Source organism: Stegostoma tigrinum, chromosome 14 (assembly GCF_030684315.1).
Source record: "Stegostoma tigrinum isolate sSteTig4 chromosome 14, sSteTig4.hap1, whole genome shotgun sequence".
NCBI lineage: Eukaryota > Metazoa > Chordata > Chondrichthyes > Orectolobiformes > Stegostomatidae > Stegostoma > Stegostoma tigrinum.
The window spans coordinates 18,900,905-18,928,581 of NC_081367.1; the positions used below are offsets into that span (position 1 = coordinate 18,900,905).

Consider the following 27,677-nt stretch of genomic DNA (forward strand, 5'->3'; position numbering starts at 1 on the left):
ATTGCCAGGACTGAAGGGTTTGAGCTACAAGGGAGAGTCTGAATAGGCTGGGACCCTTTTTTCCCTTGAGCAGAGACTGAGGGGATGACATTACAGAGGTTCATAAAATCATGAGGGACAAGGATAGGATGAATAGCCAAGGTTTTTTCTTTCCCCCAGGGTAGGGGAGTCCAAAAGTAGAGGGCATAGGTTTAAAGAGGAGATGGCAAAGATTTAAAAAGGACCCAAGGGGCAGTTTTCATGCAGATGGTGGTGCATGTATGGATCAAGCTGCCAGAGGAAGTGCAGGAGGCAGGTACTATTGCAACATTTAAAAGGTATCTGGATGGGTATATGAACTGGAAAGGTTTACAGGGATACTAGCCAAATGCTGGCAAATGGGACTCTGTCAGATTGGCATGTTTACGTGGCACAAATGAATCGGACTGAAGAGTCTGTTTTCATGCTGTATAACTATGTCAATAAAGAAACTTAAATCAGACATTCGCAGAATTTGCAAGCACACAAAGTAATGTCATTTGATCACTAAAGTTAGAGAAAAATTGGAGAATGTAAAGGAAGTGATATGGAAGAATTTAGAAATAGTAGATAGAAGAGGTAATCTACCGAAGGGGAGTCATGTTAGATTCAAAACATTAACTCTGCTTCATTCTCCACAGACCTGCTGAGTTTCTCCAACATGCTTTGTTTCTATCAGATTTTCAGTACTAGCAGTATTTTGCTAGAATTTAAAATATTGAGTCATACAGGAGCAAGTCAGTCACTGTTGCTAGCTGATGACACTATTTATCTTCTAGAGGGGAAATGAAGCAGAAAAGATTATATGGTGACGTTTATAGAGGTTACAAACCTGTCTCATTATACAGAGTTTGATTAAGAGACTCTTAGTTAACTATCAAGTCTTGTAGGAGTAGTTTAGCAATCTCCTGTGGAAAAACTAACTTTATTTTGGGAAATTACCTGGCAGATTCTAGAACAGTAGCCACAAAATGTGCTGGAATAACCAGTACAGGCAAAAGAAAATCGAAACATGGCACCTTGGATTGCTTCCTGACTGTGTTGCAACTAGATCTCAGTTTAAAAGAATTAGACAGGGAGAATAAGTAATGAAACAGGAAGATGATTCAAAAATTCAATTACGTTTTTAAAGAATACATATTTTGAAAATGAAACTAAATAAAGATGAAGGTAAAGAAAATGAATCTGAAATGCTTAATTCATCATCTTTACAGAAATACAAGATACAGTTTCTTAATTGAAAGAGTTACACCAAATAGACTGGATGTTATCACTGGAAAGATAAAGTACCAGTGAGGAAATGGAAGCCATCTAAATTATCAGCCAATGAGGAATAGGCAGCAGTTCATCAGTTGGTAGGCCCACCTGAGTATTGTAAGTAAGTCTGAAAGTGGTTCAAAGAATTCCAAATGGTAAGTCACTTGGGCAAGGGGGAAAGCATTTTTATTGGTTATGATTAGATAAACATATGGTCAAGTTTTGCCGGATACGCCATACATATCAGGCAATGGGGGTAACCCCAAGCATCAATTATGCACTCTGAATTTTGATAGCAATTTTTGAAGAACAAGTTAGCAGGATCTCAATACTGATTACCAGGCATGGTGATCAATATCTTTTAAAGATGAAGAATGCTTCTGAAGACATCCTGAAGCAGTGCCTGCTGGGAAAAATTACCGTAAAGTTTCAGCGAAAACATTTGTTCCATTTTTTTTTGGATCAAGGTATGGATCTCCCAAAGAAACAATCAGAGCAAAACTAAAGTTTTACACCACAAATATTCACAGAAATAACCACTAATTTAGGGATAAAACAATCTGCACCTTCTGTTCATCAACCACAAAATCTCAAAGTACACTGGAAAGATGGCATCAAATTTTGAAGACTATGACTACACTTCTGTGAACAATGTCCTTGGGATAAGGGAATTCCTTTGTTACTGTCCGGTATTAGGATCAAGGTTCCGTCGGTTTGAATTACTTTAAGTCGATTAAACAGAAATTGATCCAAAACTGAGACTACGCTTCCAGCTTATGCTTTGAATTTCAAACAGAAATTTACCACAGCATGCAAGTTAGCCAAAAAGCATTGGAAGGGTGCTCAACAATGTATATTAGAGCAGGTTAAAAAGGAATTCAAACTTCTAAATAAATTCTTGACTGACAAAATGCACATGCCAGTGAGAAAGGGAGGGTGAAGGATAAAAAGAAAGCATGTTTTAAAGGGGCTCATGTATTTACTGAGCTGGAGTTGTGCATGAAGTGAGATAGAAAGAGATAGCAATTTGACCAGCACATACAAGTTGGAATTTTTTGGGATTAACGAAGTGGGGGGAAAAAAAAATACAATAGACTAGGAAGGGGAGGTGGCAAAAGAAAAAGAGCAACAGTGGTTAACACTGCTGCTTCACAGCATCAAACTCCCGGATTCTCCTACGCACAGACAGTTACTCAAGGCAGGAAGATATAAATTCTCCTCTTGTTTCTGTCTGCAGTGTGCCCACAACTGTCTTGCTAATCTTTTCCTTTTTTCATAACTCTAGAAGCTTCCATAGTTTTTTTTTTTTAAGTGTTTGTTGTTAGTTTACATTCATGTTTTATTTGCTCTTTAAGTTTCGTGGTTGTCTTTGACTGTAAGAATGCTCCCAAGCCATAGGCTTAGTCCTATTTTGGCAATGTCCTGAGCCTCTTCCTTGTTCTAATACAGTGTTATCTTTTTTGTTATTCATGGTTGGATCTGGCTGGTGTTTCCTTTTCAGAAAGGAATGTAAATTTGTAAGCTGTTTAGATTGCAAAAACTAATTGCCAGTTTGTTGATGGCCATATCCTATGCTGTGTGCACTTCTTGGTGGTGGGCTGTCTGCAAACAGCTTCAGCTACTTTTTTTTAAGTAAAGGAACAATATAAACACCTCACACAATGAGTTTCAATAGCTTGTTTTTTTTAAAAATTCAGCCAGTCCTTTTTAAAACATTCCATTTTCCATAAAAAAAATGATGTGGTCTTTACAATGGGAGAGTCCAAAATAGCCCTTACTTTCACTTCATAATGTGATTGTTCTTATCAGTGTTGCCCAATCAGTCACTTTTGTTTTACAAATCCATTGCTTGCTGGATATATAACTAAATTAATTTTTGTAGCCCATCAAACAGTTGTCAGTGTAAATGTTCTTTGCATGTTTGGCTAAAAGTAAGCCAAATCATTTAGGTAAACTGCACAGTTACTCAGTACTTCAATAAGTTTATTAGCTAGTCATTGGAATTTTGGTGCTTTTTTTTTTCCCATTCTAAACAACATGACCTTACAAAGTCTATCAGGTGTTTCCCAGGTCAGTTTTCTTTTTGGCCGAATTGGCCAACGAAACTTGCCAGTATCCATGTAGATTTTGGTGCTGAATCCTGTGTTCAGTCTGTTTACTGCTGTTCTTCAGTCTTGGAATAGGAAATTTGTCTGCTTTTGTTACCATGTTGCCTTTGAAAGGAATAAAAAAAAATGGTCTGGTCTTGGCAGCATCACAATAGGTGAACTCCAGCCAGGATAAATGGGTTTAAAAATATCATGGTCACTCGTGCAACAAGAAGTTATAGTCCAACAGGTTTATTTGAAGACACAAGCTTTGGGAGTCTTGCTGCTTTGGGTGTCAAAGAGAGGTGGCATCAGTCATAATTCATAAGCTAAAGATCAAAGGGTTACAGAACTGATGTGAATGTATTAAACACACCTAAGATGGCTGTTTAAACCTTTAATCAGTTAGAAAGGATTCATGTACAAATCACAGAATTTCTTTCACGTCACTGCCCTCTGATAACGATAGGTTTTATCAATATACCAGAGGTGACATCTCTGGTCAGATAAGGCATTGAAGGTGAGGCTCTATGTGGGGACACCACCCACCACGTGCGTGGCAGGTAGTCGTGACTCGGCCAACGTTGGCCCTCTTGTATGCTGCAGGCAAAGATACCCTGAGACATGGTATATTGGTGAAATGCAGAAGCTGTGAGAATGGATCAATGGACATGGTGCAACAACTGCCAGACAGGGACGTTCCCTCCCAAAGGGGAGCACTTCAGTCAAGGACATTTGGCTTCTCACTTTTACCAATGAGGACAGCTTCAACCAGGATCTTGGTTCATTCCCCACCGTCCACATAGACTCTCAGACGCACAACTTGCATTTGAAGATTTATAATTGCAGATGTGTTCTGTCAAGTTCAAAGAGCACACAACTTGTAGGCACTGTGGCATTTTATAAGTTCTTTCCTTGGAACTAAAACCACTCTGACTCCAAGGTAACTTACAGCCAGATTCTGAACAAGGCTTCACATACATAATGCCTTGTCTGACCTGAGATGTCACTTCTGGTATGATGAAACCTTTAGTTATTTCAGGGCAGGGCCTTGAAAGAAATTCTGGGATTTGCACATGGGCCTGTTGGACTATAACTTGGCATCGTGATTTTTGACATTGTTCACCCCACCCCAACACTGGCACTCCACGTCGTGGTTAATCATGAACTTAATCTCTTCCCACTCTTGAAATTTAAGTTGTCTGGATTCAGTCTAAGGATGTGGCATTATAGGTCAAGTATCTCTTGTATCGATATCATGAACAGATAAAAATGTCTTATTTTGGTCGATGCACCCAAACCGATTTATGATTCTCAAGTAACTTTCAATGTGACTTACAAAGGCTATCTGGAAGATACAGACTATATTACTGTTTAAACATTCCTGGGTTATCCCATCTGACTGCGGAAAGGGGTCAATATTTTAAATTTCAAGTTTTGATTCTTCAGTTATTCTCATTTTTGTTTCACTACCTATGCCTTTCACTATTGTGAATATATTTTCTCCTGAGTCTTCAATCCCATCATCTTTTTAACATGATGCACTCGGTGCTTCTTTCTTCCGTCATGAGTTCTCACTGCATCATTTACATAGGGTTTATAGTTTGATAAAGGTGCTGTGAACCTTGTGTTTAATGGTTTCCCCAAAGACAAGTAACAGTAACACCTTCGCTCAAGCAACAAAATTTCGACTGTGTTTTTAGAATCATGGAATCCCTCTTGTGCAGATGAAGGCCATTCGGCCCACTGACTCTCTGAAAAGCATCCCACTCAGACCTAACCCTTTAACTCCTCATATGCCATGGCTAATCCACCTAATCTGCACATTTTTGGACATGGTGGGAGGTAACTACGCCACCCACTGGAAACCAACGCAGACACTGGGAGAATGTGTAGACCTCACACACGCACAGACAGTTACTCAGGCAAGGAGATAGGCTGAATACAAATACTCAATTCTCATCTTTTCCCAAAGCCAAAAGATAAGTTTTGCATTCCATAATAGGGGTCCCTTTTTCAGAATATGTGCTCAAAATGTTCCACAGAATTATTATTCAAGAGTTTATGACTCAAAATTTAGGAGCCAGTCGAGAAATTAAGTCACAAAAAGAAATAAGAACGTTTCCAACTAATTCCGTCAGTTATATCAATATCTAAGCACTCATCCTGCAATTCATAAGATCTTGCCAGGATATACCTTGAGATCCTTTATATAAAGTGCTAGCATTTCTTCTCTTCCGTAACGGTAATCTGCTAACTTATACTTTGGCAAGGCTGGCGAGAGGGGTGGGGAGGTAATACTCCCACCACTTGACAATGCACGAAGCCTGCAAGAAAAAACAACATATTTAACACATTCTTGAGCGGCTTCTGTTTGTCACAGTCTAAAACTGTAACAATCTCAACAAGCAACAATAAATGCATTATGCCACCAGTGCAGAAGCCAGCCCACTTAGATTTAGCTACAACTGAGTGCCGACAGTCCAATAATATCCAATAATTCAACATTCACGCAATTTGCTGTTTCACCATTCAAAACGTATCACTATCTGAAAATATCCTATCAACTAGTGTTTCATACTGGTGGTGACAGGAACGGTGATCTGTCCTATTACAAATTATATTTTTGATTTGTAACCTTTCATTCCGGTATTAAGTCCATTCTCAAATTAAATTCCATTTTCAGGAATGTTTATATTGAAGCATGTTTTGGTGGTAGGGATTTAATGACAATGAAAGTTTTAATCCCTGTCTTCTGAACAGGAGATATCAAAATAACAGCTATAAAAATACATTGGCTTAAATCGTGTACAAGCTTGAGGGAGCTTAGGAATCACTGTCAATACTCCCTGAAAAGCAAAAAAAATTGGTTTTACCCATACACAGATTAATGCAAAAATCTTTGTCAGCGTTGTCTGCCATTTGCTGCTCCACCAGAGGCTACACTGTTTGCCACCCATCCAAAAGAACTAAGTCAGCTGATGTAGCAAGAAACTTCCAATTTTCTACACTTTCATCACTACTAGAAACCCCATACAAATTTGGACTTTAAGAGATAATACGACTATCTCCTTTGACATTCAATGGGATTACCTTCATTCCAAATGATACAAGATCCACATAACAAACCAACCAGTGTGATTAACAGCCCATCCACCACCATAGATGGTACCATTAACAACATGCATTCCAATAACTCTCTAGGCTCTTTCATTAGCATCTACCATACCCAAAGAATAAGAGCAGCAGATGCACAAGAACACCAGCAATTGCAATTTTCCAAAGTCACACACCATCCTGATTTGGAAATGTACTGCTCTTCCTTCACTGGTGCTGGGTTAAATCCTGGAACTTCTTTCCTTTCACCTAAGAGAGTGTACCTACAATAAACCAAGGCGATGGCTCATTGCTAACAATCGAAGGGCACCTTAGGATGAGCAACAAATGCTGGCCTTGCCAGCTATGCTCGCTCCTGCTCAAAGTTGTCTTTTGCATGAACACACTACAAACAGATTAACCAACCTGCCCACTATAACTTGGTAAATGTGTGTAATGAATAAGTCCCTAAGGAATTTCATTTTGTTGACTGAGGAAAAGCAAGCACAAACATGAAAAGGTATAGAACCTTCAAGAGACTGGGATTACAGATGTTAATCTGCTCTTTCTTTTAAAATTCACAAAATTACAAGTTCCTCCAGCTCCAAAATAATCAAGACTAACTTGATTTGACTCCAGCCTTTGATCAATTCAAAACCAGCTCGAGATGTTCTCCATAGATTAGGTAATCATAAAATATGAAATCCTCAATTTCTGTCAACGTTATCAAGCTGAACAAATACATCGCACATTTTGAATGGATAGACCCATTTTCTCAGTAAGTGATGAGCAGAGTTGAAATACAAAATGTAATTTTTCCATTAAACAGAGACCCTGTTAACAGTCATGCTTTCAGAATAATTTCAACATAAACAAAAAGATAACTGATGATAAAACATGGAAACATCCCTTACCATTCAGGCCCAAAGTTAAGGGTTTGTGTCTCTGCTGCCATTTTCTTTTCTCCGTAAATTCACTATTGAAATAAAAACAAAGTTAGTTACAACTAACTCCTATTGGAGCTTACATCTTTATCAAAAGATCCCACTAATTCTGCAAAACTGGTAGTGCCTCGTTGTCCACACTGCAGTACTGAGGCTGAATTGTTTGCAGGCGTTGTTCTGGGTCGAAATGTTAATTTTTAGCCTGCTCTGTAGTTCAGGCAGATAATTTTGTAACAATTGCAACCGACAGAAAAAAAATTGCCAACTACCATAGCTAACACACCTTCCAATAATTTTCAACAGGTTCTGTGATTCTGAAGTGAGGGATTGATAAGACCATCTTTGTAATAAAATTTTTAAGAAACAGAATGACCAAACAGGAACAGCAATGGAGGAATTCATAACCACTTCCGAGATAAACTGACATATCTCAAGATGATAAATTTCAAGGATATGGAGAATGAAATTCAGTGTTTAACACCAATGGTTTGATTCTAAACAGTTAACAATTCTGGATTTTAGTTTTCACAAAATGGTCAGTGTATTGCCCCAAGAATAAAATAATCACAACTTCAGAAGTGATTCAATGTACGAGAACGTAGAAATATCTTAAAAGATTTCAACTGGTGAGTCCATCACGAAATTTCACAAGGTTGACACCTAGAACAAGATTGCGGCTGATCTGCTTTAAAATAATTTTCCCCACAGCCATAATATCTTTAATATTGATTTCAGTCTTGAACATACTCAATAGCAACGTACACAGCCCCACAGGGTAGTGAATTTCAATGACACCCCATCTTGAGAAAAATTCCTCACTTCAGTCCTAAAATGGCCTCCTCTTGTACTGAGATTATGACCACAGTGCTAGATCTCATTACTACTTCTATGTGAATGAGCCCCGCAAGGGTACTGCATGCTTCACTGAAATCTCATTCCCTTCTTCTGAACTCTACAGAATATAACCCTAGTCACAGGCTTTCCTCAAAGGAAAGCTCAGCCATCCCAGGTATCAATCTGGCAAACTCTATGCAGAGGATATCCTTTTAAGTTAATCAGACTAAAACTGCACAGCAGTCTGGCCAAAGTTCCATACAACTGTATAAAAGATTGATTTACTCCAGCATTCAAATCCCCTTGCAAGAAAACATGCCATTTGTCTTCCTAATTGGTTGCTGCATTTACCTACTGTACCATCCAAGGTTCTTACAGGCAAGCATACTCCAGGTCCCTTTTAACATCAACATTTCCTTATCGCCATGCTTTTTTCCTACCAAAGTAAAAAACTTCACATTTTCCATCTCGTATTCCAATGCAAAGCTCTGTCTACTCAGCCAGTATGAATCATTTTAAAGCCTCATGTACCCTACTCACAAGTTGTAGACCCACCTAGTTTTGTGTAATCAGAAAGCGTGGAAAAATTAGATTTTGGGACCAAATAGAAGTATAAATAATTGATAAACATTGTGAAAGTTGGTGCCTAAGGCTTGAACCATGTGGTACCCCACAACTTACAGCCTTCCGATCTAAGAATGATCCACTTGTTCCCATACTTGATTTTTTATCACTGGATAATTCTCAATTCACTTCCACCAGATGCAGTGGCATTTGATCAGTATCCTGAACCCATTAGTGATCTTACCACCAATCTTGTGAATTAAACATTTAAACAATAGTTACTAGTTTTTAAAAAAATGGCAGTCTAAAATAAAAGGTAACAAATGAATATTTTTGAATGCAAATGTTGATAGTCATACAGGAATTACTTTCAAGAAGAGTGCATAATAGCTTGTGTGCACTGGGTGGGGGCAAAAGGAAGAAGCAAAAGAAAAAGAACAGAATCAAGGCATTTTACTAAACAAGTGGTTGTCAAGATGGATGACAAAATATCAAAAGTCTAAATGCATGCACCAATGTGAATCAAAAAAATAAATAAATCCCTTAGGGGCAGCTAAACAGCTGGTAATACAGTGATAAAGTTGCTGATCTATTAACCCAGAGACCCAATGCTAATGCTTTGGGTACATACACTCAAATCCCACTCTGACTATTGGTGGATTTTAAAATTTATCATTCCGGAATTGAAAGCTAGTCTTAGTAACAGTGACCATGGCAAGTGTCGTTAATCATTATGAAAACATATCTGGATTTAAAAAGGAGGAAACCTACCACCTTTACCTAGTCTGACTCAACATGACTCCAAACCCAAGGCAATGTAAGTGACTTTTAGAATGATCTCAAGCACAATTATAAATAGGTAACATTTGCTAATCTTGTCAACAGTCCTCAAATTCCGTAAACAAAAACAAAAATTCTCAAAACCTCCTGGAGATCTCTCATTTGCGTTCTCTGGATCAGAATAATATTCTCACTAAAGTTTAACATGAAGTACTTGTACTTTATTTTCCCCTCAAAACGTACAGAAGAACATGCAAAGATGAACATCAGAGTTGCTGCCAGACCTACTGATGTTCTCCAGCTATTTCTGTTTTTGTAACATTCATATTTGATCTCCATGCAATAATCCGTTTGTGACTTCTTCAGAATCTCTCATCTATTTCTTCCAGAGATAACCTTCCCAGTTTTCCTTCCTCTGCGTTTCACAGGAAAGAAGTATAAATAATTGCTTGGTAGTAAAGAACTTGCACATTAAAGAGACTTAAACTCACTTTGTTTTCCACTCACCAGCACCAGGTATATGGAACAGATTCAGAAAAAGATTGCCAATTTCTACAGCATGAGGTACAGGTGATTATTCATCAGGCCATCATTGACACGGATATGCAGCTTTAGCAGTTAATCGGCACAATCTTAGACCTCAAACCAAGCCGGTAGCCTTTGATTGCATTCCCACGGCAACACCTGAACAGAGATTGGCACGGCAACACCTGAACAGAGATTGGCAGTCTCCATGCATCTTTTTACATGGACAGAAAGGGGATGATGTACATATGAATTCCGTTGACCTTCATAAAGCACGGTTGTGTGCATTAACTGATGTAGCCTCTAGCCAACACAAAAGAATCACACTGCAAGTCCAAGTTATGAACTTATTTAGTTTCCACTGTGATTCTTAGCACAGTCTGGAACACATGATTATAATGAGCTGAATCACTTTAATGGTGGTTAAATTGTTATGAGGCTTGCAGCATGGGCTAATAAAGCAAACTGGCATGCCACCTGCTCCATAATCAAATGAAAACGTGGCTTGATTATGGTCCTCCAGCAGTTGGAACATACAGCCTCTGTATTTGTCATCACATTAGTCCGGAAACTCATCACCTTACTCATTTTTTTGGAAGCACTCTTATTTGGTAAAAGCACTTCTACATTCACTGCAAAGCAGTAGAATCATGTAACTTGTTTCACCTGTTGTTCAGATCTGAGACCCATTCCCCTTCCACAATGTGAGGTAGAGTAGGCACTGTTTAGGACCAAAATGATTAGTGTGGCCCTGTTAATCAACTTTTGCCATATACAGCAAGTTTTGACAGGCCGGATCTCAAGTTCAAGCTTACATGGTGGATGGGGTCTATATGCAAACAGAGGCACCACAAAGTATGCTTCAAGCCAATAAAGTAGATAGCTTAAGGGGCCTTGGATTTTCTTTTTTAAAACGTCGGAATAATAGAAGCAGCCTGAATAGATGGGGTCAAACTATTGCAGAACCAGGATTTTTAATTAAGCTTTCAGAATGATTACTCCAAACACCAAAATACTTCACTACAACATTCACCTGGATGAATTTGCACATGTGCAAATGCTGTGGACAGTAATTACTCTGATGAGTGTTCTGTTAAAAAGACAGCACCTAATGAAAGGCAGCCCATTATACCCCACCAAAGGTTTTCAAACTGAAAGCAGAAACCCATTAATCTACCAGAAGATCAATCACAGAGGAGCAGCCCCTGGAGCGAAGTCAGCACTTACCAAGACACAAGAATGTCTCAGTAAAATCAGATATATTTCTTTGTGCAGACTAAACTTCCAACTTCTTTCAAAGATCTCAATTTCACATTGAAATGTTTTTAATGATCATTGCAGGTAGTGAAATTTTCATTGATATCAGTGATCCAATACTCAAGACTTTGATTTCACCTCCTATTGTGATTACAAGGGCAGCATCATTTTTGTTCTAGGCGGCTACCGTTCCACTGACAAGCTGTGTGTATCATTTCTGCACCAACTGGTGACATTTGCAATAAACATTACTGTAAATTAGATATCAAAATAGAAACCTGCATTAAAGAACTAAGTTAGTTACATTTTCACTGTTTTTTTCCCCCCATTTTAGTTTGCAACCAAGAAGGTTTCAAAGATAAATGCACTTTGGAGATTCAGCTCCACAAGAAGTTGCAATTACTTAATAAAGGAGATTATTTTTAAACTTTTTTCTTGTTCCACCCCAGTGAAGCACCTTGACATATTTCTGATTTCCTAGATGCCATTTTACATGCAAGTTGTCAGACGTTTGATTAAATGGAGATGGATTGACTGGCAGTTTTGTGCTCAAGAATGACTTCAGTACATGATGAATACAAGGAGCCATTGGCCATGTCTAGAGTTCATTCAAACTGTCAACAGGGCTCTACGATTGCCAAGCCACGTGCTGATATGAAAGTTCATGAGACCGTTAAAAGGACTCAAAAACAATTTAATGCAGCTATCATTAAACATTTAGTTTAACTTGCTATTGTGTAGAAATTTTTAGTAATAAAATATTTGAGTTTAGGCTCGACATTTCAGGTTATTAGTTCAAGGTTATTCCAACAACTGAATAAATCTGGTTAAATGTTTATCCTGTTGCAGAAATCAGTTTACTATTGTAATCAGTGGCAGAGGCAAGAGTAAGATGGAACTTTGAATGTGACTAAAGAGAATAGCAAAACTAGCTGGACAGCAATCTTGGAATAACAGAGCAAACTGCTATACAAGTTAGAACAAGGTTGATGAACATGCTTTTGAATGGCTTGAAGTTGATACAGAATGGAAGGTTTAAGATTCTTGGGTAAGTGAGAGAATTTCCAAAGCAAGTGAAAGCTGTGAAGACAGGTCAGGTTTCATTTTAACTGGCAACAATGTGGAAATAAAGTAGTGGGGCAGGATTTATAATGGCTGTAGGAGAAAACAAATTGCATTTATATAGCATCTAGCATAATAATGGACCCCAGTAGGGTTCACAGGAGCGATTATCAAGCAAAATTCAACAAACTCAGTATTATGACCAAAAGTTTGCTTAAAGACTATCTTAAGTTGTATGATGAGGGAAGAGAATGGCAAGCATGTGGCCAAGGCTAGAGCTTAGGAGCTATGCAGGTGAAAGGCACAGCTGACGAGTGAAAAGTGAGGTTACAAATAGATTAGAATTGATTAGTTGATTGCACATATCATCCAAGGTTGCAGAAGAGAGGAACATAGAAAGGTTGAGGTGCCAAGGATTGAACAATAAGGATGAGAACTTCAAAGATGACAGAGCAGTGGCCACTTTAGGTCAGCAGGTAGAGTGAATTGGACTTAGTGCCCGTTAGCAAACAGGCAAAGTTTTGACTGAAGATTATGAAGGCTGCAAGACAGGAAGAAGTCAAAAGGAAGTGGGTAGCAATGCTAACATACAAGTAAAATAAGCATAGGAGAGTTTCAATAGATGAGCAGACACAGATCAAGACAAAGAAGAGTGGAGATTTGCAAAGTCTTGGCTGAAAGGATACAAGGTCAGAAGCTTAGGGCAGTGTTAAACAGCATGTCAAAGTTGCAGAAAGTAGCTTAGCCAAGTAGTACGTCCACAGAGAAAAAGATCTGTTAGAATTGGTGGCTAATTTGAAGAAAATCTGGAAATGATGCAAACTTTTGAAGAATGTATTTTTTTTCTACGTTCACAGAAATGTTACAGTGCAGGAGACCACTCAGCCCATCATATCGCTACTGACTCTCCAGATGAGCATCATGATTGCCTTCTACTCCCCTTTCCACATACCCTTATACATTATTCCTTTCTTAATCCAATGCCTTCCTCCAATATACATCCAGATAGTAGCACTCCAGTGCTTTGCCGCTCATTGTATGAGAATATTCTTTTCAAATCACATTTAAAGTGATTTTCAAAAAGGCAAATCTGGGCCCTTCTATTTTTACAAGCAAGAACAGTTTCTCGCTACTTAACCGACCCAGTCCTCTTGATTTTGAAAATGTACATCAGATTTGCTCTTCAAGATCATCATTCCAAATCTCTTCAATCTGTCCTTATAAATGGAAGTTTCTTAATGGTCAAACCATGTTTGTGAATCTCATCTGTATTCTCTCTCATGCATTCACATCATTGAATGAAGTGTCCAGAACTGCACATATGCCCCGGATGAGGTCTAACAAGTATCAAACAAATTCAGCATCAACTCCATGCTCTGTAAACACCTTCTTGAAGCCCAAGTACACCACATCATCAGCATTACTCTAATCAACCCCTCTGTTCTCAAAAAAAACTTCAAAATAGGAAAACATGATCTTCCTCTTTAAAAATCTATGCTGGCTAAAGAATGCAACTGTTAGTTTAAAAGCGTGACGTCAAATAAGAGATGGTTCAGGATTTGAACCTGGTATCTCCAACAGTCTCAAACAAAAACCTAAAAAACTGCAGATGCTGTAAATCAGGAACAAAAACAAAGTTGCTGGAAAAGCTCAGGTCTGGCAGCATCTGTGAAGGAAAAAAAGTTAACGTTTAGGGTCCAGTGATCATTCCTTTCTCTAACCGTCTCATTCAGTGAAAATATTTATGAATCTCAGGGGTATCTAATCAATCTGTTCAGACATGTTATGGAGCAATGAGACTTGAACCCAAGTCTTTTGGCCCAGAATGATGGACATCGCTACTGCACCATAACAGCCCCGAGAAACATTTGCCTGGGTGTCAGGATTACTAGTCCAGTTACATTACTCCGACATCACAATCTTGCCAAAATGCCGTGTTTGTTTACATCTTGAAAATGACAGCTCGATGCTTTCAATCATTGCTGTTAATTTTTTGACTCAAACCAGTCACGTTGTGACATTCCCAGCACAGGCACAAGTTCAACCTACTGATCCAGTGGAAAGGACACAACCAAGGTACAACAAGAGCCCTTGAACTGTGATTCATACTCCCAGAACAATCAGCTAACCAATGAACTGTCCAACACAGATGCCTATATACAACTGGATTATCAGTCTAGTCAGTTGAGGTAAGGCATGCCTCAAAGTTGCAAATATTAATGCTGCAAGTCTCAAAAACAAGTGACATAAGGATTTTACAGAGATAGTAAGAACTGCACATGCTGGAGTCAGAGATAACAAAATGTGGAGCTGGAGGAACACAGCAGGCCAGGCAGCATCAGAGGAATGGAAAAGTTGACGTTTCGGGTTGGGGCCCTTTTTCGGAAAATTGCCTGTCCCGCTATGGATTTTACAAGTGAGGATTGTTATGGAACCACAAGTGGAGATCTGATTCAATAATGACATAGCTTTGCACTGACACAGAACAATTTTTTCTCCCATTTGAAAGGCTGATCAGAATGATGTTGAACTGAACAACCCAAGAATAATGAATGGCAAACACAGTGCTTAGATTAAGGATTCTCCATCATAACTCAAATCTGATGAAATCTGATGGCAACAGCTGAAACAGGAACAAAGAATCCTCCTGCCAAATACCTTCTACCACCTCCCCCAAGACAGATGAGTCAGTACTCCATGTTAATCACCACTTCAAAAGAAACAATGAGGGCAACAAGGATACAACATACCTTGGGGGAGCTTCAATGTTCATCACTAGTGGCCCTACCACTCAACAAGCTGGCAGCATTATAATGGACATAGCTGGCAGACTGATTCTGCATCAAGTGATAAGGAAACCAAGAGAAGAAAATCTATTTGACCTCTGCTTCACCAATCTGCCTGTCGCACGTGTCCATCTCTGACAGTGTCAGTAGGACTGATCAGCAGAATCCGATGGAGGCAAAATCCCGTCATCGCATCAAAGATAGGGGTTATCACTGTGTGGCATTACAACTGCACCAAGTAGGGCAGATTTTAAAATAGCACAAGCAATTCAAAACTTAGCGCCCAATAGGCACTGCATACCATCAACAGCAAAACTGTATTCAATCACAAGCTCCAACCACATTGCGAAGTACATCTGCCAACCCATCAAGCTAGGTGATCGGTGAAGCAGGGATAGCAAACAATGAAATTTCAACATGCCGAAACTACAACGTAGGACTAGCAAACAAGAAATAGGCAAAACTGAACTATCCCATATTCTAAGGATCAGACTGAAGCTCTGCAGTTCTGCCACATGCAGTTGTGAATACTGGTGAACAATTAAACACACTGGAGACAAGTACATCACAGCTAAAGCATCTCTACTCATTTTCAACCAAAAATGACAAATAGACAATCCACCTGTCTCCTTGAGATCTTCAGCATCACAGAGGAGTCTTCAACCAATTAGATTCATTTTAGTAATATCAAGAACTGGCTGAAGACACTGGCTCTAATGTTTGTAATTTCAGAAACGCTGACGACATGTTCCAGAACAAGCCACACCTTTAAGCAAGCTGTTCCAGTATAGCTACTAAACTGGCATCTAACTTGCATTGTGGAAATGTATGTTGTGTACAAGAAGCATGACAAGTCCAACCCATGCAAATACAGCCCATTGGTGCGTTCTCCATCAGCAAAACGATGGAAGGAGTCACCAACGATGCAATCAGGCAGCACTTGCAAAGGAATAACCTGCTCACTGAGTCTCAGAACAGGTTCCACCAGTGCCAATGAATCTCACTACAACATTGGACCAAATGGGCTAAAGGGCTGACCTCCAAAATGAGGAGAGACTGACTGCCTTTGAGATTAATGCCATCTTTGACTGTGGTGGGAAAAAGGAGAACTAACAGCTGGAGTCAATGATAATTAAGGGAAAACTCTTCAATGCTGCAGCCATACGAAACACAAAGGAAGACGTCTGCAGTTGGAGGTCAGTTATATCAGCCTCAAAACATCACGACATGAGGTCCACAAGGACCATCTTCAGCTGCTTTAATGATGTTCCCTCCACCATAGAAGTCAGAAGTGCATATGTTCACTAATGAGGTGCAACGTTCAATCCAATTTATGACACTTCTGATACTGAAGCAGTCCACATCCATAAGCGGCAAGATCTGGACACCTACATTTGGGCTGATAAGGACAGAGTAATGATTGTGTCACATAAATACCAAGACCATGTCCAGCAAAATTGAATCTAACCAATGTCAACCGACATTCAACGGCATTATCACTGTTGAATCTCCCATTTTCAATATCCTGCAGGTTACCATTGAACAGAAACAGCCATATAAATACTCTGTTCAAGAGCAGGTGAGAGACTGGAAACTTGACAATGAGTAACTCACCATTTGTCTTTGCAATGCCTATCAATCACTTACATGACAAGTCAGAAGGGTGATGGAATTCTCTGCACTGGCCTGAAAAACTGCAAAACCAGTCACACTCAAGCAGCTTGATACCATCCAGGCCAAAGCAATCCACTTGACTGACACCTCATCCATCACCTTAAACTTTCACTCTCTTCACAAAAAGCATAGTGAGTGTGCACTTCAGTAACTCAACCATGCTCTTCAGACAACAAACCTGTCCAAACCCTCGATCTCTACCCAGAAAGACTACAGCATTGGATGCATACACAAATCTTGAACCATATTCACCATTCCTTTGCAACATTTCCTGGGTCAATACCCTGAAAATACTTTCCTAACAGCCCTGAGTATCCCTGTACTCAAAGATTGCAGCAGTTCAAGAAGCCAGCTCATCACAACTTTCTCCAGGAGATTTAGGGGTGCCCAGCAAATGCTGGTCCAGCCAGTGACACCCAATTCCCATGAACAAATAAAACATACTGCATACACACAAAAAAATTCTGGGAGGCAAAGCGCATTAAATTACAGCACGTGTTTCACAAAGGTACCATAATCTCTCTCCATTTGAGACATCACTGGTTTTATTGCTTGAACGCTATCACTCCACTTCAAGCTTACGGCAAAGCAAGACTCCACGAACTCAGGTGAAACATGTTGATTATTACTTTGAAATCAAAATCAAAACCAAAACTGAGGTAGAAGAAAGTGGAATAGTTCTGAGGAAGTTCTCAAAAGGGCCATTCTGTGACAATGATCCAAGTGTGTCAGTTTCAACAAAATGTGTTGGACTGCGATGTTACAGACTTCCCACTGATGAGGTAGCCAGTGTGTCAGTACAGATTTGAGATGCACATTTGAACTCAGTTTTCCACTAGGTAATTCCTCTATGCATGGAACCATCCAAACGTCTCCATTTAGATCAGAGACTTAGCAGAGTTCCAAGGAAGTTAATAATAAATCTCAGGAACAAAAAGTTGCTGAGAAAGCTCAGCAGGTCTGGCAACATCTGTGGAGGAGAAGACAGAGTTAACATTTTGAGTCTGGTCCCCCTTCCTCAGAACAGACAAATACAAATCCAAATCTCACCTCCTGACACCTTGCATCACCTCTCCAACCCTTGGAAACAACTGGGCATGAAACTCCTCAGCTCATTCCTGAAACTAGCCTGACCTCAACACCTCCCCCATTTCATTGCTGCCAACAGACCAATCCCCACACACCACCACCATCAGATCTGACCCAACCCTTTGTCACCAGACCCCAATCACTTATTTCCCTAACCCTTGATTGACGCAAGCCAACCCAACCCCTACCTTCCGCTGGACTTGACCTGACAACACAGAAACAGAGCTCATGTTTCACATCTGATCATATTGGATCTGAAGAGTGAACTCAGTTTCTCTCTCCACAGAAATTGTTGGCCATGCGGAATTTGTCCAGCGCTTTTATAAAAAGAGTGATATTTCTCTGGGATCGAGTGTCTGAAAGATTGTGTCAGGAAACAGGTTGAAACTAAGTTTAGACGTGTAGATGTTTGGTATTTAGAACTGATACACATTATTTTTGGGGGTTTTTTGTATCAAATTTTGGGTTTTTTTAAAAAAACAAGTACCTGCTGTCTCACAAGAAGGTTTCGCTGACCGCAACAATGGGCAACTGCAAAAATTAAATACGTGATGCAGTAGTCCAAATTTCATTCTGGAATCTGAACTGTCCGAAAAGTGCCTTCAGCTGGGATCAAAACTTCCACAGGTCATGCAGTTAGCCTTTGCTGACAAGTGTATCACAAGAGTTTACATACAAAGACATCAAGCTGCATTTTGATGGCTTTGGCCCGCTGTCAGAATGGGTCAGCCTTACAATACATCTAAAAGTCAGCTTTTGGATCAACCTGGCTCTGGGCACAACTTTCAAGATCCTATTGACACCATCAACAATCCATTCCTTAATTCAGTGCAGAATTTCTGCAAACGTGTGAGTATCCTTCTCAAAGAAACTACGTTGGATGATGAATGATGAAATAACCCATTGAATGGAAAAGGCAAATAACATTTGGCCAACTCAACCCAAGCTTTGGAGAGAGTTTCTAGTTTGTCTCAAAGCAGTGGATAAAGTTTACAGGGAGTGGTTCACGTCATTCCTCTATTGTTTGCAGCCTCGAAAGCCTACCAGTATCAAAAAGCAACTAGCTACTTTTGATATTTCCTACTTAATATTTATCTGCAAATCCAGTGGCAGGAGAAAATCTTCAACACAAAGTCGAACAAAAGATGCCCAAACCTGGTATTGGCAGCCTGCTCATCGGAGGTCACATTCATTGGATTGGCCATGTGGTATACGTGTTGAATTTCAGGCTACCAAAGGTGGTACTTCACAGTCAGTTGAACATGGGAACCCAGACCACAGGATCGTCCAAACTCAGATACACAGTAATTCTGAAAACCAGAGCCCACAAGTTGAATCCTACAACACGAGGTAAAACGCAGGATCCAAGTCAAGAGGTCTCTGTCACCAAGCAATCCCCATACTTCAAATGAATAGTCAGGTTCCAACAGAAGTGAGCAAGCTATAAAGCAAGGGTATTCACTCGCTCTTCCGGTGACAATGTGTAAAATTTATAACTGGATCCAAAAAAAAGGGTTTGATTTATTATATAACCCAATGCTACTCTGCAAAACTGAACTCTCCTTGCTGAACACACATCCATCTAAGAAATGGGAAAATCTATTGAGATTTTCATGGACATGAATACAGTTCTATTGTTTTCAAGTTTCAGAAACTGCCAAATGTTTGAGGTGCTTGTTATTTTTTCCTGCAACCTAAAGTTGGGGCAGGGAGGAGGGTGGGAAGCAAGGGTAAGGGACGATGAATGACCAAACCTCTTCAATTTCAGAAGCAGCTGTCATATTTTGCCCTAGTAAGGCAAGTAACAAGTGCACTATGAGCTAGAACGCTGTTTATACTGGATTATGCAGACTGCAGAAGATCCATGTATTACTGAATGATCAAAATGCAAATCCATTAAGAAAAATCATTTTCTGCAATCTCAAGGCAAACCATCACCAAAGCAGCACATTGGACAAATCAGGGAGGCAACGGCCAAGTGGTTTTCATCGCTGGACTGTTCACCCAGAGACCCAGATAATGTTATGGGCTCCCAGGTTCAAATCCCACAATGGCAGATGGTGAAATTTGAATTTAATAAATATCTGGAATTAAAAATCTAATGGTGTCTATTGTCAGAAAAACAAAACACATCTGGTTCACTAATTTCCTTCCTTTAGGGAAGGAAACTGCCATCCTTTCCTGGTCTGAGGTACATGTGGGCAACAGAGCTTTGGATGACCTAACTTTTGACCAAGTCCCATTCACCTATCACTCATGCACTCACTGACCTGCATCAGCTGCTGGTCAAGCAAGAGTTGAGCTTAAAATTCTCATCTTTGCTTTCAACCCTCCCGATCATGGCCTTGACTCACTTCTTTCTGGCTTACAAGCCTAGAAAGTAAGTGTGCTCATCTGATTGTGGTTTCTTAAGCATCACTAATTTAATCATTGCACCATTAGTGACAGTGACTTCAGCTGCCTGAACCAAAGTTCTAGAATTTCCTCCCTAAAACTTACACCTGTCCCTCCAATAACACATTTCTTAAAATATACCTCATTGATCACACTTTTTAAAAACTATTTTATTATCCCCTTACACAGCTTTCAGTTATATTCATTAATCAGTATTTGAAGAAGCAATTTAATTTTAAAAAATTGCTATTCCAGTAAGTATTTAGAAGTAAATAACATTATTCTGAGAAGTTGCCCAGTACGTTATACTGAATACTAGAATCTCTGGCAAATTTACATGAGTTGCGTGCATTTACAAACTTATATCATTTTTAGAATAACAAGCAGTGATCTCTACCAGTACACCCAACTGCTATAAACATTGTCAGCCACTATCCTCAGACACTAACTAGAGTAATATGAAAGTGAAAAGTTGCCTATGGTTATTTAATTTACAGATTGTTTCAAATTAGAAACAGTGTACTTCAAAAGATAAAAGCTCAGCAAAAGTGCATGAAAAAAAACTAGCTAGAAGTGACAATAACTTTTAAACCCCAGATCATGCCACTTGGTAGCATTTACTTCAATTAACATTACTAAGGAATCCAACACAAAACAAATCATGTTTGCAAGTATAAACCAATGCCTTCTAAAGTGCTTCACAAAACCACAACTGAAGGGTAGGTTTGAGAGTTTAAGAGAAATGAGAAAGGATAGAACAGTGGAGAATTTTTTCTAAAGAGTCTTGCATTTAGTAATAAAGTGCTTTTCACACAAATCTGAGAAACACTTTATAATCAGTCAAGTAATTGTGAAGTGCAGCGGAAAATGCAGAAGCCAATCAGAACACAGTAAAATCCCACATATAGTAAGACAATAACCAAATAATTCGTTATCTGTGACATTGATCAAGGAGATAAACACTGGCTGTGGCCAACTTCCTTGCTCCTCTTAATGACCTTTTACATCACTCAAGCAAATGAGGTGATAGTATATCCTCTCATCTGAAATATAGCATCTCCAACTGTGCAACAATGGACTTCTCAGTCATGATCTTTGCGCACAAGGCCCAGGGCCATGAACATGGAATCTTGCAAGTCAGAGGAATGCGCCACCAAATGAACCATGGTTATATAAAACAAGGCCTAGATGACTGAAACAATGGTGACGAAAAATGAGGTCGAGAGAATGAACAAGAAATCATACACAGAGTGAAGAATTCTGGTGGGAGAAGAGAATTTGATTCTGTAAGGATACAGAGAAAAAAGCAGGAGACTAGCACTAAGTAACAATATTCATCTGAAGGGCCAAATGCAGGCACAATAAACCTATTAGTCTCTTTCTGCGCTGCAAAACTTCTATGATACGTAGGGCTAGTGGTAACAGAAATGGAGGGTCAAGAACATCAAGGAATTTAAGCATGAAGATAAAAATTTAATTGTTAATTTGAAGCAAGTCAACAAATAAACGTAGATCAGGAAAGACAAAGGTAGACAGTGGGGGATAGGCTATTCAGCCTAGAACTGAAAACGGATGCAGAGATGATAGAAAAATCAACGACAAGGCTTGGGGAAATGGGCTAAAAGGGAATAAGTACCATCTTCTCAAACGATGCCTAATCTAGTACTGGTGTTAGTTAATATGTTTCAAACAGTATAGACGCGATGCAGTGATGGTAGAAAGAAACAGCTTGGTGTCAGATGTGTTTGTTTTGAAGTAGCCAGCATTGTTGTACAGGTATAGTGGATAACAACCTTGGGGAAGTCAAAAGATAAGGGGAAGAGAAAAGATACTACCTTAAATGTTGTGCACACACAGACAGAAAACAAATTCTGCTCATATAGCACTTTTGAATGGCATAAAAGAGTGTATTCAGCTGCTTCTCAGGAACAGACACAAAAGGAAACTAACTTCATGTCAAAGGAGATGACATAAGTGGTCAAAAGTTCTGTCCAAGTGTTAGGTTTTGAGCAGCATCTTAAAAAGGAAAAGAGAATGTTGGTGATTAAATTCATGTTCTTAAACTTCTTGTCCAGGACCTTCATTTTTAGCTCCAACAATAACTGGAAGTAACTCATGACTGGAGTGGTGAGCAAGTCTAAAATCTCAATGTCATGCCTACAGCTTCCTTTTACTGGCTCACTGGGTCCCAATTTACCTATCCAAACTCTAACCTCTCCCCATTCTTCCTACATACCCTCAACTCATTTCAAATGATGAAACCAACCTCCTCGCATCTTTACCTCAAAACTGAGCTGCTTATTTATTCTTTCATGCCATGTGAGCATTGCAGGCAATGCCAGCATTTGTTGCTTTATCCCTATTTACCTTAGAATATCATAGACAAATCTTTGGGAATGAGAGGGGCAAGTTGTGAAGAAATCAGAACCAGTGCGAGTGATGGTTTGGATTCAATAAGATGGGTGAAGCGAGGTGAACGCTATCTCACCCAACTAGCCAGCAGTGGAGGAGACGTAATAGATCACAATGAAACAGACAAGTCAGACTGCAGATGGATGAAAACCAGATTCTCACTTCTGATTGCATTAGGTCCTTCTCGAAATTTGTTGAAATGGAAAAAACAACTTCACTTCAACATGCCTGTAAACTGGTACCCATTGTCCTTTCCTCACCAACCACATCACCTCAAATCCGCACCCACCTTTCTTGGAACTTCATGGTTTGAACCTTCAATCTGGTTTCAACCCTGGTACAACACCAGAACAAAAAAAAATGACACCATACAGACTAAGATTCATCCTAATCCAGTTGACCTGCCTGCAGTCTTTAAATAGTGGCATCACATTAGCCAAAGAAAGACTGTAAAGAAAAGCTAATGAATTACAGACAACGAACCATGGATCAGTGGTGGGTAAATTGTGGGAGGCGATTCCGAGGGACAGGATTTACGTGCATTTAGAAAGGCAAGGTCTGATTAGGGATAGCGAGCATTGCTTTGTGCATGGGAAATCGTGTCTCCTTAACGTGACTGCATTTTTTGAGAAGTTGACAAAGATGATTGATATAGGCAGAGTAGTGGACATTGTCTACATGGACTTCAAAGTGTTCGGCAGGGTTCAATAAGGTTAGATCACATGGGATCCAAGGACAGCTCGCCAACCAGATACAAAATTGGCTTGAAGGTAGGAGACATAGGGTGGTGGTGGAGGGTTCTTTTTGAACTCGAGGCGTGTGACCAGCGGTGTGCCACAAGTATGAGTGCTGGGTACACTAATTTATGTCATTTATACAGATGATTTGGATGCAAATACAGAAGGTATGGTTTGCAAGTTTGCAGATGACACCAAAATAGGTGAAGTATTGGAGAGTGAAGATGATTACCTCAGAGTATAATGGGACCTTGATTAGATGGGCCAATTGTTCGAGGAGTGGAAGATGGAGTTTAATTTAGGCAAGGGCGAGGTGTTGCATTTTGGTAAGGCAAACCAAGGCAGGACTTATACAGTTAATATCTGGGGAGTGCTGACGAACTAAGATCTATGGGTGTAGCTGCATAGTTGTTTGAAAGTGGAGTCACAGGTAGACAGTGATGTGACAGCATTTGGCATGCTTGCCTTCATTGGTCAAATCACTGAATATAGTCGTTGGGATGTCATGTTGTGGCTGTGCAGGGCATTGGTGAGGCCATTTTTTTTGAATAGTGGATACAATTCTGGTTGCCATTCTACAGTAAGGATATTGTTAAACTTGAGAGGGTGCAGAAAAGATTTAAGGATGTTGCCACACTGGTGGTTTGAGCTATAGGGAGAGGCTGAAAAGGCTGGGACATTTTTCCCTTGGAGCATTGGAGACTGAAGGATGACTTTCTACAAGTTTATACAATCACAGGGTTTAACAGATACGGTGAGTAGCTATGGTTTTTTTTTGGGGGGGAGAAGTTTAAAAGCTAGAGGGCATAGGTTTAAAGGTGAGAGGGAAAAAGATTTTAAAAAGGGTAACTTTTCATCCAAAAACGTGGTGTGCGTATGGAATGAGCTGCCAGAGGAAGTGATGGAGGTAGGTACAATTACAACATTTAAAAGCATCTGGATGGGTATATGAATAGGAAGAGTTGAGGGACGTGATCCATATGCCGGCAAATGAGACTAGGTCAAATTGGAATGTCTAGACTGGAATTATAAGTTAGACCAAAGGTGCCTGTTTCCATGTTGTATGATTCTATGGCTTTATTTTGACAACACCATCATGTTTCAATACCCAGTGACTGCCTCTCATCTGGTTAAGACTGAACTCATCTTGCTTCATTCTTACTTAAACATAGGCAAAGTCTCATCAGCTGTGGATACTCATCCCCCTCTTATATCACTGTAATAACCCATGGATCTATTCTTGGTCCCTTCACATTTTTAACTTCCATTTTGTCCCTCGGTGAGGGTTTAAAATATAGCCTGGGTTTTCATATGTAACATTATGCCGAGCTCCATGTCACTATCATCACCCCAACTCCCTACTAAATTGTCAGATGACTTATCCAACTCTTATCACTGAATGAGAAATTTCTGGAAATTAGCATTGGAAAGACCAAAGCCTTTTTTTTTGTCAATGACACAATGTCTGAGGCTGAAACAGGTCATTTGCAACATTGACAGAAGGCTGACACAAATGTGGTCAGATAAAACCTCATTTCTACCTCTTAGAACACAGCCCAACTTCACTTCTACCTCAACTCTTCAGCTACAAAACCCATTTCCCATACATGTGATAATTCTTGACTTGGTTATTTCAACATATTCTTGGGTGACCACCCACATTCAGAACTGTGTAAACATGACAAAAAAGTTTCATTGTATGTGTCCATATATGCATTAAATCTGGTCACTGACCTACACTGACTGTTAAAGTTATTTTAATGTTTCCCCAAGCGATCACAATCACAACCTCCTCCAATCCTTTAATCCTAATATCTGGGCTCATCCAATTCTGGCCGCTTGAACTACCATCTTAATTGTTCAATCACTGCATTAGGCCCTAAACTCAGGAATTTCCTGTTACCTTGCAAATCAGAAAATTGTCCTCGACAAAGAAACATTTAATGGCATCAAGACTGAAGTCATTGGGAAGATCCCCACTAGTCAAATTATGTTCCAGCACAAAGGAAGATTTGTGGGGTTTCTGGAAGGTATACACCTCAGTCTCAAGACATTGCACAGGTGGTTTTCAGGGTGAGGTTCAAAACCTAACTATCTACAGCCAAAATAAAGTGTATCCATCATATGGTCAAAAGTGAGGATGTTTGCCAATGACTGCAATGTTCAATACTATTCATGACTCCCAAGATACTGAAGGAGTCCACTGCCACATGCTATAAAACAGACAGCATAGAAGCTAATGAGTAACAAGTAATATTCACTTTGTAAGCACTGAGAAAACACCTGCTCTAAAGAGAGACAATATAGCCATCTCTTTTTAGCTGACATTTAGTAGCATTCCAGACCATTAACGGCCTGGAAGTTAGCACTGACCTTAAGTGGACTAGCCCCATTAAAATCAATGGTTCCAAGAATAAGATTCCAAACTCATGACCTCTACCGACCGGAAAGACAAACGCTTGGGGAGCATCATCTGTAGGCTCTCCAAGTCACACACGATTCTGACTTGGAATTATATCACACTCCTTCGTTGCCACAGGGTCAGGTTACTGGAACTCACCCTATCAGTACTATGGCATACTTAGTGGTTCAAGACAGAACCTCACTACCATCTTCTCAAAGGATACTGGAGACTGGCAACAAATATTGCCTTGACAGGGTCACCTATACACAAAGAATGATGTTTGTTTTAAATATGAGTGAGTAATATGATTAGTTCAAGTCCATACCCAGAGATGGCTGCACATAGTTTAAAAGTATATTGTGTTTACTGTTGGAGGATACATATCAGTGTTGTCTGGAGTGAAGACGGCAAAGAAACTAAATTGCAGTCCAAGAATCTTATGGACATTTCTTAAATCACAAACAGCAAGATCATCTGGTCTGTCATCTCTCCCACTTGTAGCTCAATGTCTCTCAAAGATCCTCGCTACCTTACCCTACACCTAACCTCTCAACTTTCTCTCTATTCTACCTTGACTTCAATTCTAAATTTCTCAATGCTTATCCAGGGGATCCACCCATGCATCCTTAACTATTTGCAAAGATTCGGAGGGAACTGTTACACAGAGCTGAAATATAAAGCTGACAAAAGTAGACAAAGTGAAATACTGATAGAGGTGGTTCTGGATAAGAATGCAGTCCCTCAGTTGGAGGCAACAATGAGGAAATGCTCAAAAAAAATGGAGGAAGAGGAAAGATACTGGACATCAAGAAAATGCAACAAGGCTGAACTGGTCACATGTTAAAGGCTTGACAAATTGAATGAGAACTAAAAATTACAGTGAGGTACACCAAGTAAAAGTAAGATGTTAGACAATTTAATACTGAAAAGTATTAAAAGACTCATACAAGAACTTATGAGCAAAATGCAAAACCATTGCAGTGTAAAAAGTACCAGAGTTCACTGCTTACTACTTACCCCTACCTATTTGGCTAAGCTTTGGTCATCTGCCCCTAATATGACTTTATAAACCTCCACATTAAATTGCGATTTGTAAACAGACCTATAAATCGAGATGTTTTATTAGTTAAGTGCCATAAAAACACTTGCTGCTGTCAAAATAAGCAAAAAAAACCAGATGTCAGAAATTCCACAACGATAGACATAGACCTCAAAAGATTAAAAGACGACTACTGGAACAAAAGTATGAGGTTACTAGTTACTATTAAGAGAAATTATTATGCATCATGCACTTATATTACTTGCGGTATCATGCAGACATAGAAATAGCAAAGGAAAACAAAAAAAGGAAGCATTTTATTCTGATTGTTTTCTTCTAGAATTGTGGCCAGCAGAAGTATGGTACTTTTCTAATTATCTCAATGAGAAAACAGTGACTCTAAATCTGCAGCAGTAAAAGGTTTAAATGTGCCACCCCTCCATACTGGATGCATACTCTGCCATACGCAAAGCCCCCAGATAGATGTGAAGCATTTTAGTTAGAACTGCATCTGAAAAGTAGGCACAAATTTTCCAAATGTTATTCCTATAAAATCAAAATTTGTTGCAAATCTGTCATAACATTTTATTTTGCTGCATAAAGTTTAACAGTGATCTGCATAATTTAAAACTAACCAAAGACTTTCCCACTAACAAAAAAAACCAAGAACTAAACTTCACTAAACACTGAGTAGAAATGTTCCAAGTATAAAGGACTT

The 27,677-nt window shown here is 39.4% G+C and overlaps 1 protein-coding gene across 2 annotated transcripts in view; it reads right to left on the minus strand.

Annotated features, from left to right (window-relative positions):
• The window catches only part of gigyf2 (GRB10 interacting GYF protein 2), a 135,708-nt gene that overhangs the window by 105,956 nt on the left and 2,075 nt on the right, over window positions 1-27,677 (minus strand). For both annotated transcript variants that reach the window (XM_059651035.1, XM_048542022.2), the window contains exons 2-3: window positions 7,373-7,434; window positions 5,560-5,689 (exon numbers count right to left, since the gene is read on the minus strand). In XM_059651035.1, coding sequence (XP_059507018.1) covers window positions 5,560-5,689; window positions 7,373-7,413 — 171 coding nt within the window. In that variant the 5' untranslated portion in view covers window positions 7,414-7,434. The remainder of the gene's footprint in view (window positions 1-5,559; window positions 5,690-7,372; window positions 7,435-27,677) is intronic.